The 18,616-nt window shown below is 33.0% G+C and overlaps 1 protein-coding gene across 15 annotated transcripts in view; it reads left to right on the top strand.

Annotated features, from left to right (window-relative positions):
* The window catches only part of Glut1 (Glucose transporter 1), a gene marked incomplete at its 5' end in the record, with an annotated part of 81,875 nt that overhangs the window by 24,490 nt on the left and 38,769 nt on the right, over positions 1-18,616 (top strand). For 11 of the 15 annotated variants that reach the window (XR_010844677.1, XR_010844676.1, XM_067051950.1 and 8 more), the window contains 1 exon segment: positions 11,524-11,748. Coding sequence is in view for 12 of the 14 variants with exons in the window: in XM_067051950.1 (XP_066908051.1) it covers positions 11,524-11,748 (225 nt within the window). 15 annotated transcript variants of the gene reach the window in all.

Genomic DNA, 18,616 nt, shown 5'->3' on the forward strand with positions numbered 1-18,616 from the left:
ATATTGTAATATTCAAGATTTATTTAAAAATAAATAAAGGGGAATTTAATATTTTTTCTTTATTCTTTGATCTAAAATATAGCTTTGAAGATAACAAGGTTAAATGAAAAGATCAAATATTAAATAGATATGAGAATGTTATTTAAAATTATATATACTATTATTTTCTCTTATCTCAGAGCGGGTTTTCCAGACAATCAGAACACAATGACAGCTCAATTAATAGCTACTTTTACAAATATAATTAAATTCTAGATGGAGCAAACTAACCAATTACATAATTTTCTTTTGATGATTGTTGGTTCTTGATATCTTCTTTCCCAAGATCCTACATCTAACATTCAACAAAGAATTCCAGTCTCCTCCACTTCCAGGATGCGTCTGCTCACCCGGCAATCCAAACAAAGAGTCCTTTCTTCCTTTAATTATACAATCTTGGATGACTAATGATTCTTGATTTCTTCTTTCTATATATCTACCTCTGACAATAGACAAAGGGTGGTCCGCATCACGTGCATCCAGGAAAAATCATTCCCTCAGTACCTAAACAAAGCTTTGTTCATTCTGATCTCTGGATGTTCAATCTGCAATTCGAAAATCGATTGTAGCACAACCGCTCTAATTCATGATGTAATTACTTCATTGATACTTGTTATCGTCTAATATTTCTTCTTGAATTAATTTGTACTATAATCGTGTTATAGAAACAACAAAAGTTGAAAACATTTCAATCTACGAATATCTATCTACTAAGATAGCAGTAATTCCTCTAACTTTGGAAGGACATGTGCCGCCATCTTGAATTATTTTGAAACAAGTTTTTTTTTGTCTCCATAACTTCTGAATAATGAAATTGGTATGCTTGTTTTTTTGTTAATAAAATAAATCAACAAATATTAACATTGATACATAAAATAAAATATAACTAAAACCACTATACATAAAAAACAAATATTTCAGATTTATTAAAATAATCAAAAGGAAATTTAATAGTTAATATATTCAGTTAATATAATCAGATCTAAAATATAGCTAAAAGGTTCTAATGAAAAGATCAATTAAATTGAATGTCGATTTGTGTTTTAACTTATGTATTCCCTTAACTTATTTATTTATTAAATTATTTCTTTTAACTTATCTATTCATTGAAGTATTTCTTTTAACTAACTTTTTGTTTTGTTTTTTCCTAAATATATGTATTTATTTTTTTAAATTTATTTGTTTCTTTGTACAAACTGATCTACTGTGATGACTATTATGTCTTTGGTTCGCCTTTGCATTGCCAAAATTTGATAAATTTGTTTATTAACGGATCGAACGTGCATAGCGGATCACTGGAAAGGGGAGGTCTAAGAGAGTGAGATAGGGAGAATAAAATTGTCAAGTTAATGAAATAAAATTGTTAAATGTAACGAAATTGTTAAATTGATAAAAATAAATAAATAAAATAAAATATTTATATTTAGTATTGTATTTAATATTTATATTTGTAGACGAGTATTGATTGTAAAGGAAAAAGGAAGGGGAAAAAAAAATTATTGTTAGATCATGTGAATATATGTCCGATCATGGATTGATTGGTATGCTGTGTATTGTAGCAACCCAATGTATTTGGGCAGCATGGCTAAATAAAGCATTTCTCTCTAAATAAATATTAGAATTTTATTTTAAATTATATAACATTATTGAGTCTTATCTCAGGGCAGATTTTCCATACAATCAGAATACATTGATGCTTAACTAAATTAATAGCTACTTTTACAAATATAATTAAATCCTAGGTAGAGCAAACTAACCAATTATATAATCTTCTTTGATGATTGAAGTTTCTTAATGTCTTCTTCCTCAAGATGCTACCTCTGACAGTAAACAAAGGATTCAGTATCACCTGCTTCCAGGAGACGTTCCCTCTCCCAGCTATCCAAACAAAGAGTGAATCCACTTCCTTTGTCTATCATCAACATTTAATCATTGATTCAAAATATTGATTGTTGCACAATCGCTCTAATTCACTTCCAATGATTCACGATGTAAATACTTCATTGATAATTGTTAATGTCTTCTATTTCTTCTTGGATTCATTTGTTCTATTATCATGATAGTGAAAAAACAAAAGCTGAAAAATTTCAATCCCCCCACTCAACATAGCAGTAATTCAACAAACTTCAGAATCTTGAAATATTTTAAATTAGTTTGTTTTGGCCTCTATAACTTCGATAAAATTGGTTAGTCTGCTATCCATGATGAAGTTGATCAGTTTGTTCTTTGATGGAAATACATGAAAAACTAAACTTAACTATTTATTACAACTATATAATAAAAAAAAAGGAATATTACAATATATATAAAATAATTAGCCATTTATTTTACTTTTATAGCACTAATGACCTTTTTGACCAATCAAGAATTTAGTCTGTTTTAAATCTTTCAATTTTGTTGGTTTTTAAAAATATATTTATTTTTTATTCTTCTGTAAACATACTTTGTTCTTTAAAAATCTAAAATTAATTTTCTTTTTTCTTAAAATTCAAAGGATGGTAGAAAAGATTGGTTTGTAAAAGAAATAATGCTAGTAGATTCAAAATACATCCAATTGTTATTTGGCAAGTTCCAGTCACCTGAGAATTTTAAAAGCTGCCAGAGTATTTAAAAATGCCAAATTATATATATATACTTATATAAATAAGTGTGAAACAAATTCTTTCTGTATAAAAGATTGGGATAAAAGAGAGGTTGAGCTTATTTCATTTTCTATAAGGATTTTCCAATATTAAATGTATGGTAACTTTTTGGCATAATCCACTAACTCATGTATTGTAAAAAAAATCAACATAAAAATTGCCACCTGTCAAGAATATTGATTTTTATGGCTCAGAAATTATGGGTATATTCATTTCTGATTCATTGTTTTAATTTCATCAAAAAACTCTTAGTAATGTTATGTTTTCTTCGAGTGAAGGAGACTGTAAAGAGTTTAAATTGAACTACTTTTAGAAAAAGAAACGTTCAAGGAACATTCTATGAATATAGCCATAAATTTTCTAGTTATAAATATGAATTTTCTGTACATATCTATGGTTCTTGATGCTATTTGTTTTTGCAGCATCATCTTTATATGATTTTTTCATTTTAAAACTGATTTTGAACTTGCATCAGGCACATATTAATTTATCATTAATTATTATACTGCATGATCTCTGTTGTTTAGCTTTTGTTGCACTTACTCTCTGTTTTGTTCAATTTATTTTGTGTGATTTTTTTTTATTTGGTTCATCCTTTTTGTACCATGCAAATATTTTTTCTAATTTTTAAGTGTTCAAATTGATTTTTTACTATTCAAGTCTAACATACTATCTTAGTATTTCATTGGTTGTCCTGTAGTAACTATCCACTTTTGAACCTGCACCTCTTCCAGTTGGTGCCACCAAATGCAGCAGCTCCCCAGTTTTGTGCTATTTGGTCATATTCATTGTAGAGCCTTTGAATCTCTGCACTCTCTCTTCTCAAGATATCACTCATTCAAATAGGACCAAATATATTAGTTCAAATCTTTTAATCTCTTAATATATTAGTTCAAATATTTCTCGTAATATATTTGTCTTTACTATGAGTTAAAAATTAAAGAGTCCCTTTGTCTGATTTAAATAACATGTTAGGACTGTTGTATTTTCATTTTAAAAAAAATCAACTTTATTATTAAGTTGATTATAAATGTTTTAGCTCTTATTTAGAATTTTGTTTTTTAAGATCTTGCTGTATTTACATATTTCTATTCTTCATCAGTTTTCTTAATCTAATTTTGTTTTTTTATTATCAACTTTGATTAAGATGAGACGATAGTTTCAGTGCCCATTAACACCTGGTTATAGAATTTCTTCATTCAGTTAATCTTCTTCCCTTATATCTTGGTTATTAAATTCGCTTTCTGCACTTTAATGATCAGATGACTACTAATTGATATTTGTCATTTTTTATGATATATATGTAATAGCAATACACATTGTTGTGTTTTCTCATATTGTATTATTAACATTTTTAATCTTTATTTAAATTATTTCTAAAATTTAGTCCGGAATCCCAGTTGAATCATATTTAACTATGTTTAGAACCAAGATTAAATTAGTTCTGTTAAATGCTCTTTTAAATTTTTTATTTCCATTATAAAATCTTTATCACTAATGGTTTATTCCGAAACTATGAGTAAATTTTCTGTTCACAAAATGTAACTTAAAAATGTTGTGTTTTGGTTCATCTTTTTTTATTTTTTTTATTTTATTCTTTTGGCACAAATGTTAGACTTTCATGAGAAACTGAAGTTTTTAGTTGCTTTTCATAGAAAAAAAAATTGTTCAACTTAAAAATTGTTCTTAACATTATTATTGAAAATAAATGAATGGACTTTAGATACAGATAGATTTCTTATTCTGAATGTTGGATCTTGGTTTAGTGTAAAAGTCATACAAATTTTGTGATTAAAATTTAGTGAATGTAGGCTCCATGGTAGAGAACATGTAGTTTCTATGGCAAAACATATGTACTTTCCATATCAAAATACATTTGCTTTATTTGGCCCTATTTCTGTTCATTATTATTCACTTATGAACCTTTTTAGTCAACTAAGAAAATTTTAAAAAATTGACACACTTAATGAGATTATAAATATTTAACTAGATTCCAACTGTTATTGGACCTACTGCTCTGATTTTTTGATAAATAGAATAAATATGAAATTATAAATTTTAATACGTCCGTCATTTAGTTTTATTATTGTGGATAGTAGTTTAATGTTTCTAAAAACTTTGACAGCTTTAAATAACAACAATTAAAGTTTGGTATTAATTGGTTAAGTCATTTTTCTATGAAAAGTTGACAATTATATACGTTTTTTTGTTTCAAGATAGCTAATTTAAGGTTGGACTCCACCTCAACCCAGAGATATTTTTATTTCAAATTTAGTCAATTTAAATTTTTCTAAAACTTTGGTTTTCAAAATTGCTTCTAGCTTCAGAATCGCACTAATATGAAATATGAAGGATGTGATGGGCATGCGGGTTGGGGCATAGGGTCTAGAGCGCTTGGTTCGAAATTTTGTGATTTTGATTCTCACCTGGGGCAGTCAATATTTATTTTTCGGAGGTCCCGAGGAAAGAATCTTGACACTCCCACCTTGGTCCGTATGTGGCAGCAACTCTGGTAACCACCAGGGATTGGAAAAAAAGACTGCTAAATCCATTTGCCAAACTTTCTCCACCCACCAGACACCAATACCAATACCAATATGAAATATGGCAATGCTCATATTTGAAAGAAGATGCATACAAAATTTTAAAAAATGAGCTATAAATAATTACATATCCATGCAAAGGAATCAAACCTTCCTAGTACTTTTTAATCTTTAACTTTATTTTATTGAAATATATTATAGCTTTGATTTGAAGTACAAATTCAGCAGGCATCTGTTCATCAAAGAAATACATTGAGCTTTTTTATTAATTTTATTTTTAGGAATGAACTTAAGTATATGGTTATGAAATATTTACAAGAAAACTTTAATTCTTATTTTTTTTTCTCCAATAGCTACATTTACTGCCATCCTCTCTGAATTCATATTTAAAGCTATGAAGATTGGTACAATCCTCTATTTTAAGAATTATTAACTCATTATTCTAATCTATTTTTTTAAATAATTTAGTTTTTGTTTATGATTTGTATAGGCAGTCCCTATTAGTTACTCTGGGTCTATATTTTTGGATATAGACTAAGCCAAGTCTGGAGTTAGGCATATTGCTGAAACTAAAACTCTATTTTAGTTGTTTAAATGCTAGAAAAATGTCTTCCAAATATTTATAGTTTTAAAATACTATGTATCTCTCAGTAATTTCTTAATGCATGGATAAATATTCCTACTCAGGGATGAGCAATCACATAAGAGTGAAAACTTTAACCAGAAAAAGTGGATAATTTTTAACATAAATTAATATTCCTCACTATTTTTTTTCTGTAGCACACTTCTTATGCTATGCACATCTATAATTATTCTATGGTAGGTACATGTTCAGTTTAGAAGATATATTATACTGTTACAGTACAACACATGTTTGTTTGTTTTTTAATGCACTGTGCCCATTTTGTATTTATCTGAGTTTTGTAATGGATAACACATTTTAATGACTTATAACTCAAGTTTGTTGATAAATAAAGCCATTTCTAAAGTTTATTTGCAAATTTTAATTAAGTACGTGCTAGAACTGTTCTGAGAGATGATTAATCAATAAGATATTATTTACTTCTTTTAATCCACATAAAATAAGAGTCTAAATGAATTATAAATAGTAAATAATGCCTTGTTCATGGATTATGTTGACTGTTGTATTTAAATTGGTGAAAATAGTCAGGACATAGTATTTGTAAATAATAAACTAGGCATATCTGATAAATAAAAAAATAATAATAATAATAATAATGTGTCCTCCTTATTTTCTCCAACATAAATTAACCTTATATTATATCTAAAATGAATCAGTTAAGATTTATATTGTATATTTATATTTATATTATATTCAAGCCAATTTTTTAGTACTTTGATAAAACTATACACAGTTTAGAATCAAAATTGATAACTATGACCATGGTAAGAGGGAATAAAAAATAGCTGCTGTTACAAATAATTCAAGTAAAGAAAAAATTTATTTCCTAGATAAAAAGAGTTATTTTGAGTTAGAAAAACGTTCAATTTTTATTTTGACTATATTATCTACACAGTAAATATCATTTAAAAAGTATTAAACTTTTTAAATGATAAGTAAGGCCAAACTTTACAATGTTTGGCCTTACTTATCATTTAAAAAGTATTAAATTAATAATATTAAAAATAAATAATGAAGTATTTAAGATGCAAGGCTCCAGAAGTATATATTATTCAAAGTTTTCATTTGGAGCTGCATATATTTAAAACTACCTATAACACTAAAAACCTTCATAGCGTATTATTTAAAGTAGAGTAAATTTCCTAAAATATGAGCTCTAATAAATGCTCTTTATTTTCAATTGTCCTCAAGGCACATTTTTTCAAAAAGCAATATTTTTACCCCCTAGTTCTTCGATTTATATCTTTTGATTAGTAGCTGCAAAGTTGAGTGAAAAAAACAATCATAGGTTATATGATTTTTTCCCCCTCCAGTTATTCTCCATTATACAAACAAGCCTAAGACTTTTATTACTAGATTTCTTCTTCTTGAAGTTTAAAGATAAGTATGATCTTTAAGTTAATCAAATCACATCTGTGATTAGAAAGCAAGTATCAGTTTTAATTATTTATCTCTTTATTAGTCGTCATATCCAAAAATGTGACCGTGGATAACTCTGGATCAGAAATCTGGCATCTCTTGCTCCAGTAAACCTGTCCTTATTTGTGGTGTTAGGTTTGATAATAGTTTAGTTTATTGTCTCATTTCTTTTTAATTTTCAACAACACAATAGCAATTTCAAATCGATTAAAAAATACAGATACATAATTTTAATTTATTTTGGTCCAGATTTGTATCAAATAAAAATTTCTGTTTTGGTATATTTTTAATTATTTTTCTCTGCCCTTATTTCAAGGTTAAATGTATATGAAGTTGGAAAAAAGGAGACATGGGTCTTTTTCATAAAATTATGAAACAAAAGAATTTAAACTGTTTATTTTACTCTTGTATGCTTTAAACGATTCTCTATTTCACTCTTATATTATTTTCTTTGTTGATAGCCTTAAATTGCACCAGCTACAGATTCAAAAATATTTATCGTAAACTTTAGAAATTGGTCCAAATTCTCATGATGTACTAACACTTTACTTCACTTTTGATTAAAAAATAAAACAAATATCAGAACAATGTAAAATAGCAGTGTAAATTGCTAACAATGTAAAATTTTCCTTTCATTTATACTTTAAGAAAGTTAAGGTATAAATTTCAGTCTTTTTTAACTCCCATAAATTGGTAAAAAATGTAACATAAAAAAAAAAGGAAACCAATTGATGTTTCAAATGGATAGTCGTTGGAATGCAAAAAAATAAGTCATTTTTATAAATTACTTTAAAAAGCTATCAATTTCCATTTCCATTGTATAATGTTCTAGTTTGTCATTCTTGACTTATTCACATTTAATTGTTCTATTTATTAAAAAAAAAGAGAAAAAATTGAATCCAAATTTGCAGTATTTTGTTTTCATTAAGTATGAAAACAATATAAGTAACCAATTCTATGCTTATTTATACCAAACAAACATTGTGAACTTAGGTGAAACCTACAATGCAATGTTTCCCTACAGTTGGTGGTCCATGAACCCTTAAAGGTCTGCCGACAATGACAAGTGGTAAAAAAATAGGTCAATAGAAAATAATTTTTCCAAATATTGTTCTTATTAATATAAGTTTCCTCAACAGTCCTTTAAGGTCTTGGGGCTCAAAAACAGGCATCCTTATCGACAGATATTCTTCTCCATCTGCACCCATATATCTGAAGTTTTCCCCAATCTACATTATTGAAAGGGTGTAATAACATAGATGTTGATCGCCCTGAATAAAAATCTAATCTAATTTAATCTAATCTACATCAATGATCTACTGTAACCTGGTTACATACCCCTCCTAGGCGTCCATAGAAAAGTTTCCTTGGCAACCTATCTTCTGCCATCCCCTTTGTGTCCTATTTGACCCTCCATTTGAGGTGGTATCTTCTAAGAGTGACTATGATATTTTAGTGATTATAGAGCTCATATAGCTCATATATTTTTCTTATTCACTAGTGATCCTTTTTTCTCTTGGGGCCATTTATTTTTCTCAGGGCTTTCCTCTCCCAAATTTTTCAGCTCATTCTCTTAACATCTTTATAAACTGTTATGTTGGCAGTATCTGGCCTTTCCCTTGGTTTCAGTGTTTTTGCCACTGCAAAAAAACATTTATTACCACCTTTAATTATGACTGTTATTTTGGCCTGCATTTTATTTTGGTCTTTCCTAACCACTTTTAGATATTTAAATTTTTTACTCATTGGAAAACAGTGCAGATTGATTTGTACTAATTCAAATACTGCTACATTATTTCTGTATGACTTCATATATAGACTAATTTCGTCATTAATCCTCAGACCAAATTGCAATACTGTCCTTTGGATTTCTTAAACTGATACAGCCAGGACTGACGATGTTGGAGTGCGATGAGTAACATTGTCTGTAAAGTGCAGGATATTGCGTTATTATATTATCACCCCTACCCTCTTCCCCTCCCCAGGGTTGGCTCTTATTGCTCTGTCAACTCCAGTTCTAAATTTAAAGGGAATAGCGATAAAGGGTCTCCCTACCTCAGCCCTGTTGCATATGTTAAACCTATTTGAGAGAGTATTTTGAATCTTGACTTTATATTTTGTAGACCTTAGCATTATCTCTTTCAAGATAATCAACTCTAAAAGAATTCCAAGTGTTCTCATAGCTTTCCTAAATTTTTTTTTGTTTACAGAGTCATACGCTTGTTTAAAATCTATAAAGACATAATGCAGATCCACATTATGTTTGTTTGTTTTTTCTAACATTTGTCTGGCAGAAAAGATAGTGAGGACTTTATATACCATTGGCAGTAGTACTCTACTTTTATAATGAACATTATTCTAGATAGAGCTGTTTTATCAGTACTTCTATATTTTTTAATAACTCAGTTGGTATTTTGTCCATTCCTGAAGATTTATTATTCTTTAAAGCCATGATTATTTATAATAAGAGTCTTTTTACATTGTTATACTGAAATGTGTACTTAACCTTTTTAATGCTTAACATTGACTTATTATTGTTCTTACTTATTATCGGTTCCAAGCGCCTCCTTCATACCCTCCCTTACTGTCCTCTAATATTCCTTAACAACCAACCGATTCACTTCTATCCTACAATAAAAAACCTTGGTGTCACTTTTGATCAACACCTCTCTTGGAATAACCATATTTCTCAAATCACACGTAAATCCATAACTGTACTCAAACAATTCCTAAAATTCCGTAATTCCATTCCTCAGAACACTCGTCAGCTCCTAGTATCCTCTCTTGTCTTCCCCCACTTCGACTACGGATCCTTGGTGTACGGAGGGCTATCTGCAGGACTAGAGTTAAGACTGAAGAGACTCATGAATTGCTTTGTAAGATTTATCTTTGGGTTCCCTAGACACTCTCAAGTCTCTCGCTGGTATTCCGAGTTGAAGTGGCTCTATCCAACCTCCCGAAGGCAATACCTCCTTGGTGTTTTTCTATTCCAAGTTCTTAACATCAAAAAACCTACCTATATCATAGATCTCCTCACTCTTCGTTCATCCATCCACTCATTAAACACCAGATCCCATCCGAATGATTTATATATGCCCTCCTATAGAACCTCCTTCTTTAGCAAATCCTTCGTCATACGTGCAACCTCCCTCTGGAATTCTCATCCCATCTCCATTCGCCAGTCCTCATCCATTCTCTCCTTTAAACAACACCTATTCCTTCATTTATTGAATAACCAAACCTCCACATCTTTGTAATCAAATAAATAGGCAGTTATTGATTAACATTATAAACAGTAGTAAAGTCAATATACCAATGTAATTTCATTCTACTATCTGAAAATTTGTAAACGCTCGCCAGATAAAAATCTCACTGTATGAACCTTGTAATTATTCTTAGGGGACATATGTCCCAGAATAAAGTTATTTTTTCATTTCATTTCATTTCATTTCATTTAGTTCTACTCCTCTCTCGATGGGTACTAACAATAGTTTATATATTTTATTAAAAATACACCTTTCTACCAAATTTAAAGTTTCTTCCTTTTTCAGTTTTTACTTTACAATGTTTTAAGTAAACAACTTAAACCCATATTTATAATGTTTACAACTCTTAAAAAAATCTGTTGGGAATTAATGCTTTGACCCTCTTATTTTGCCATGTTATTGCTATTTTCCAAAAACTTTTTCCTGTTTTTCTTCTAACTCTTTCTTGCTTTTGACCTATTTTATATGGTAGTTATGTGACCTTATTCTGTAATCTCGTTGGGCCTTATCTTATAATGTTACAAAGAATTGTTATTCTTGAAAAATTATTCCTTATTTTCTTAATAGGTTGGTATTAAGATAACAATCCTTGATTCTGGTTGTTCAATTGATTCAAAAAAACATATAAGGCTCCATCAAAATTTTAGTTTTAGCAGTGTCATACTTTTTCTTGAAATATATTTGCTTGCTTACATATTAAAAGTTGTGGAATTCTTAGGAATCAATAATAATTATTCATTTTACTTGTTGTTTTCAGTAAATGAACTTTGCATGGTACAATTTTATTATTTTTTTTTAGCTTCTTAAATCCCTTTCCCTTTTAAAATTGTTTAAGATCTCCCTCTGGGCCATTTGGGTACTCTACGCCCAGCCACATCATACCCTATTTATTTATATTTTTATTTGGCTGTGGATGAGGAATACTCAAAAAGCATATTGGGGGAGATCGAACATTGTACTACGCCTGATAGGAGTTCTTTGGTTACGTCCAGGAAATGATCGACTGGATGTCATACCTGTCAGTCGTTTCAACGCTAATGTTTGTTGTGTTCTTCGCCCTTGGGCCTGGCTCCATACCCTGGCTGATAACAGCCGAGCTGTTCTCTCAGGGACCACGACCCACGGCCATGTCAATTGCTGTGCTCGTCAACTGGCTCGCTAACTTCCTGGTCGGCATTGGTTTTCCAACAATGCAGGTTAGTTCTATACCATATAAGTTATAATAATTAAGAATGGGTGCTTTTAGAATTCTTCATTCTTTCAGTACTGTGTGAAATCAGTTAGAGATGGTTGATATTTTATATAATTTTATGGTTACTATTCTGTTTTGATTTGTCACTACTGATTATTTAGACTTTTTTATTAAATTTGTCATTAGTCTATTTTATTAATTGTTACTGAATGTATTGAATCATGAAGAGATTTATATCAATAGTAACCATTATATGTTTTTTATATTGTAAATATTTATAGTACTTAATACATCAGAAGCATTAATTTTATTTAAAGTTACTTAATTAAGGCGTTTGGGCAAGGGATTGCCTGGGTTAGAACATTGTGAGTTCATTTCCTGCTTGGATCAGTCTATATTTATTTTTTAAGAGCCCCAGAAATCATTTTTATCATTCCCAATGTGTGGCTGTCATATTATATTGGGTGTCCAACCATTAAAAATAAATCTATACTATTATATAATTCTGAAGAGTTTGTTTGTTTGAACGCACTAATATGAGAAATTACAAGTCTTTTTTTAAAATTGTTTTAAACAAACAATTTTTTTTTTTTAGAATAGTATTAACAGTTATAATAAGAAAGCAGTATGTAATAGAAGTTGTTAAAAACAAGAGAAGTTATAGTCGTATGAATTGACCCAGCAATGACCCATGATTTAACGAAAATACTTTTCCTCACAAATGTTATTTGTTGGCAAAATAAGGCACAACTTTAAAAAAAATAGTCCACTATAAAAATGTCAAGTGTTCAAACAAAATAATCACTTTTTTTACGTATATATCTTTATTACAAGATCGGCTAGGTGGGCCTTACATGGTTATTGTGACAATTAAATTTACTTTTAACAATCAATAATGAGAGGTGAGTTGTTTAGTTTCGTGCTAGAAAGATACCCTTTATGATGTATTATATTATAAGTCTTAAGTAATTTTAATTAACAAAAATATTGTGATAACAAATAATTATAAAATAAAAATATAGTAGTAAAGGCTCTAATATCTTGTGTCTAGAAGCTATATCAGACTCATTAAGCCTTCTGCTGAGTGCTGAGATATGTGTGTGTATTTTTTTGTTTAAACAAGGGTCAGTGGGAATCCTCAAAAGACATAGATAGGCCCATACCTATCTGTGTGTGGGATTTTTACTCCCTGAAACCAGCTCCCTCGACCTGTTAAATCCTCTCCACAAGACCGTCGTTGGCTCCTTCACATACTCTCTCCAATTCGCTGCTTCGTCTGCAAAGCAAATGAAAGTGAAAAATACATGCTCCGCTTTTTCCTTGATAGTCTGACATGCAGGGGATTCTGTGGTTTTGTCCAATTTAAATCTGTACTGGTAAGCTCGAAAATATCCTTGTCCGGTCAACAGTTGGGTTATGTAAAAATCTACCTCACCATGCCGGCAACAATACATAAAGCAACTTTGGGTATTAACCTGCGAGTCTACCTCCCGGAATCTGCAGCCTCCCAACGCTGTTGCCACTGATCGATGGTTATTTTCCGCTCTTTTCTTGATACAGAGTGTCATCCATAGTGCTTAATTCTTTCTTAAACAAGAAGTTCAACAGGCAGCATTCTCGCTATCACGCACACCGCCACATAGGAAACAGTTCGAAAAGCCATTACTGTCCTTAAGGAAACTCTGCGATAAATGGAAACCATCTCTCTCCTGTATAATTTGGTAACCATCACGTTTAGCAGATCTTGTGCTGATATACTCCTTGAAAACATTAAACCAGAGACGTGCAGCAATCAAAACTAATTTAATAATTTAAAGTATTTTAAATATGGCTGAGAACAAATCTCATGCCTACTTACTGTGATAGTGATGGTTTCAGTTTGCTTTCTGCTAGGGACTAGGAGAGCCTCTTTCTTGTGGTCTGCAAGCTGCAGGCCCACCGAAGACAGCCAACCTTGTACCGCAGCAACAGCCTGGTTAGCAATAAGAGTAACTTTTTCCAAGTACTTCGCTGCCACCACTACTGCAAAATCACTAGTGAATCCCACAACTGTGGCTTCCTCCGGCAATGTCACCTTGAAAATTACATCGTACATAACGTTCTACAGAAGAGGCCCTAGTACAGAGCCTTGTGGGACACTACCAGTCACCTTGTATCTCCTTTGGGCAATGTTTGAATGATAAAACAGAACTCTATCCCTAAGGTAGTCTGTAAGAACTCTCATCAGATAGACTGGCACCACCATAGCCCGTAGGGCATCTAATATAAAGGTCCATCTTGCAACGTTAAAAATATTCTTGACATCTAGGATGATGATTCGTGCATAACAATTAGCACCTCTCATCCACATTACTCCTGCTATTGATTGATTGCCATTTACATTCTCTTGAACTCTGAGGGGAAGGATTTTCTCGAATGCCTTACCTATAGTACCCGATAAACAAATTGGACAATAGGTTGACGGGTCTTCCAGTCTTCCTTTACCCTTTGGAATAAGTAGTAAGTATCTTAAGTGCTATTTTATAAGGCCTACCCCATGGGTCTGCATCCACCACATCACAAAGTTCTCTCCAGCACCGTCGTTTGCTTTCTTTAATGGCTTGTCGGAGGTTCCTTCTAGCTCTCCAGAACTCTTCCTGAAGCACAGAAAACGTCTCGCTCACTGGTAACGTCTTCTTGCTAGTTTACAATACTGACGATGGTTGGAAATAGTATCTGTCCAGCAGTATTCTGAGGAATGATATTTGCCAACTTCCCTTTATACAATGCGATCCAACTAATTCACAAAGTCTTCGATTGTGATGCTGAGATATGCGTAATAGCTAAAGACATACACGTCCTTAATCTTCGCCCATACAAAGGCGGAGCATGATGCAGTATTCACTTCCTGTATAGCTTAGGAAGCACAAGCCCAAATACCAGCTTTACCACTGACATCGGATACCCACGAGCTGCAATCTAGATTTTTGTATTGTTCGCAGAGAATAGCAACGTTGACGTACTGTTCATGTACAGTTTGGTGAAGGAGATCCTAAGCAGCTTCACAGTGGTTCAAATTCATCTAGAGTATCCTTATCTACGATGTTTATGGACTTGCGTCATGATTTTCAATGCTGAACGGAAAACGGTGTTCAGTATCTTCATTTCCCCCATATTGAGGTTTCTGGTCACAATCAGTAGCTTTGTGCCCTACTTGACCACAGTTTCAACTTAAGGAGATCCTTTCCAACACAATTCCGAGCTATGTGTCCATACTCCCAGCAATGGAAACACTTTGTAAGTCTGAATCTTTCACGTATATGGCTAACAACGCCTACTTGTACCTTAATTTGAACCATAACCTTCCTAGCCTGGAGAACTGGCAGTGAAATGACCGCTATCTGCGTACCACCATAGGCTTGACGGACGGATCTTACTGCTGTGATGGGCACTGACTCTTCACTCAGGAGAGTGAATGCCTCCACAACCTCCTCTTTGGTGGTGAGATCATCCAAATCACTAAGTTTGAAAAGGGACTCCTTTGTCCAAAGTCTGCACTTCTCTCCCTTCGCCAAGAACTCCTTCCATCGAGCTATTCATTGTAGCAAAGTTTTGCTCATTTTTACGGTCCAATTACAGAAGAAGATCGCCTTTATTAATTTTACGGACTTTAGTTATCAAAGAGGCCATCACCACCATCACCGGATCTTCCCTTACTTTTAGCAGGACACCTGCGTAGGACTGGCTCTTTGGTATATTCACAATTACGACATCAGCCCTCGAAGGCTTAAGATGAGGTTTTCTTCTTCGATCTTTTGCGTACTTCTTGACAATGTTCTTGTGGTTTCTTACGTTGAACTTCCAAACTTTGGGAGCAATCTACTTTATGTTTCACAGCTTGATCTACATTGGGTTGTACCGTTTTCTTTTTATTGTCCACCATAGAAGGTGTGGTAACTCTCCCCTTGGATTTAAGGTTAGCAACACTTTTTCTTGATGGACTCCTTTGTTTTGGTGTGGCTATCTACAATTTTGAGAGGGAGGGCTGCTGTTTCCAATTTTTCAAAATAAAGTTGGATTTCACAAGCTTAAGTCCTTATCTCACCATGAACGCTATGCCTCGTAGGTATGAAAGAGGGTAGTGTATTTATCTTGTGCCCAGGGTTCTGCATCATCTCTGAGATAGTTAGTCTTGTAGTGTTAGATGCTACAATCTTCCACCATTGTAGCACTGCGATCGTATGATGTGTGTGTTTTTTTATGAGGGTTGGTGGAAATCTTCAAAAGACAGAGATAGACCCTTACCTATTCATTCATTTTTATTCCCAGCTCTAATGCGACTTTCTTGGAAGCAATGTATAGCCAATGTTGGATATCTTGAAGGCCATTAATTGGGGCTATATTTTCCTAGAGCACATTATTCATTACATCGGTTATTTTAAGTGTGGCCCTGTTGTACGGTAATCAATGAAACAATGTTAGTTCCCAAAGCGGTACTCCCTCAAGCAGAATATGCTCTGTCAAACAATCAAGTGATTTATTCAATCTATTTTTCATATTCGTGTCATCCACTTGGTTCTCTGCATCTTTACTCTTAAAATATTCTCTTTTTTTATTTCTGAGGAATTTAGACGTCTCATTTTTTGAGGCCCGGAAGTAATTAACATTGTTTTCGTTTGGATTATTGAGTGTTCAACTTAGCGGCTTTTCTTTGTTCGCACAATTTAAGACGAACCAGGGTTTATTCTTATTAATTTCCCTTTTTCCGAGACACAAATTACTGACCTCTTTAATATTATCTCTGATTCCTACCCATAACTTCTCAATGTCTTTGTGACCTTCATAAAGGTTCTAAGACTTCAAATCTATTTTTTATTTCGAGCGTGAATTGATTTCGAATTAAAGGGATTTTTAATTTCTCCAGATCGAAATTTTCAGGACGGGACCCGTTTTCATTTCTCTTTTTTATATTAAGTTTTTGTCGAATTTTCGCGATTACTAGTTTGTGATCTGAACCACATTCTTCCCCTCAATAGGATCTCAAGTTAATTATACTATATTGCCATCTATGTTGTACTATGACCTGATCGATTTGATTACGTGTTTGCGAATCCAGTCATACCAGATATATTTGTGAATATCCTTACGTTTGAATGTAGTACTTTTGATTATTAGGTTTCTCAATATGGCAAAGCTTATTAGTCGTATTCCATTATTGTTACTATATTCATGCAAACTTTCTTTACCGATGCTCGGATAGCATACTCTTCCAATCTTTGCGTTTGCATCTCCTAATATTATTTTCATACAATTTCGCCGTAATTTATCGTAAATTACCTCCAATTTATCATAGAATTTTAATCTCTTCATCTCTGTCTTCGGTCGGAGAATGAATGTTGATCAGAGCAATTTTAAACCAACGTCACTGAAATATTGCTACAGATATCCTATCACTAAAAAAATTGACATCTCTCAACGCGGCAAGCAAACTATTCCTAATAAGAAATCCTGTACTTAACAAATAATTACTGCTCCCCACCTACCAAATGGTGTACTTCTTTCCTTCCACTAGCCCTTCCCTGGCCAACGAACTTCTTGCAGCGCCACAATATCTATATTGTATCCCTTAACCTCGTTTGCGACTGATTTTAACCCACCAGCGGAATATAATCTTTTTACGTTCCACGTTCCTATAATTAAATTTATAATTTTCAATTTGAGCCATGAATCCCCTGAAGCAGTCCCCACCCGGAGACCCGAACGGGGGACTAGTTTATCTCCGGATAATGAGCATTTTACCACAGTAGGATTCATGACTATTTTGTGAACTAAAAAATATGTGAGTAGGGCGTTCAATCCTACGTCACACCCTCCAGCAAGCCTGAGGGGCAGCTCTCATTGTTGGTCAGCGAGTCCATTGGACTTAGCCGAGAGAAACTTTCGAGGAATTTCCACCGACCATCTCCACATCCGCCACCCGTGGGCACTCCCCTACGTGGTAATGAGCCCGCGCAAGGATCTACCTTTTACCTTTTTTTTATTAAGTCTCTTCCCGCTATCACTTAACTGGTGCTAATATATCCGGGAACGAGTGCATAGTCTGAAAGTTATTTTTAAATTTGAAAAAGAAGAAAAAAAAAAAATTTTTGGCTCAGTGTCCACGAACTCGGTGGTTTGAGTGTGGAAACGAGGGACAAATAGCTAAACAATGTCTTTATGTGTACTGTAAGCAGAGATCAGGCCAGGTGGAAACAATAGAAGTTAATGTCCAGATTCTGAAGCGAAGTAAAGTACCCCAGAGAAGAAACGAATCCGCAAGTGAGTCAACAGAATCGTGGGGGGGCCTCAGAGACGGAGGTAGAAGGGAGGGGCCCAGGACAAGTACAGCAGAAGAGCAGGAGAAACGTGTGAAGGAAGGACTGGAGAAGGAGATTTGAGATGCGTACTGGCAGAGAGGCGACCGCACATTGGTGAGCAACAATGTCAAGTGAGTGGCGGTCTGCCTATGATTCGAGTACAGGGAGTCAGATGCCTCGTGGAAACTGGAGGCTCTAACTCCATCACGGACCGGGAAGCGCTAGAGAAGCTGAATGGCAAAAGAAAGGTGATTCAGGTCCAGACATGTTAATGCCACTTAGTTACCCTGGGTGGGCCCTGTAGCGTGGAAGAACCAGAGATTAGTCTGTAAGTAAAAGGGGATAGTATGGTAGTCCATGTGGTAAGGCCAAGTGATTTGACAAAGATGGAACGTTCCGAATATGGCTAGAATACTATTAGTACTCTAATGGTGGAGACCCTCCATGGAACGGCAAAAGAAGTAAGGTGAGAGAGGGGAGAGAGAGAGAGAGAGAGAGAGAGAGAGAGAGAGAGAGAGAGAGAGAGAGAGAGAGAGA

This window comes from Halyomorpha halys, unplaced genomic scaffold (assembly GCF_000696795.3).
Source record: "Halyomorpha halys isolate HHAL.00 unplaced genomic scaffold, Hhal_1.1 Scaffold1416.1, whole genome shotgun sequence".
In the NCBI taxonomy this organism is placed as follows: domain Eukaryota; kingdom Metazoa; phylum Arthropoda; class Insecta; order Hemiptera; family Pentatomidae; genus Halyomorpha; species Halyomorpha halys.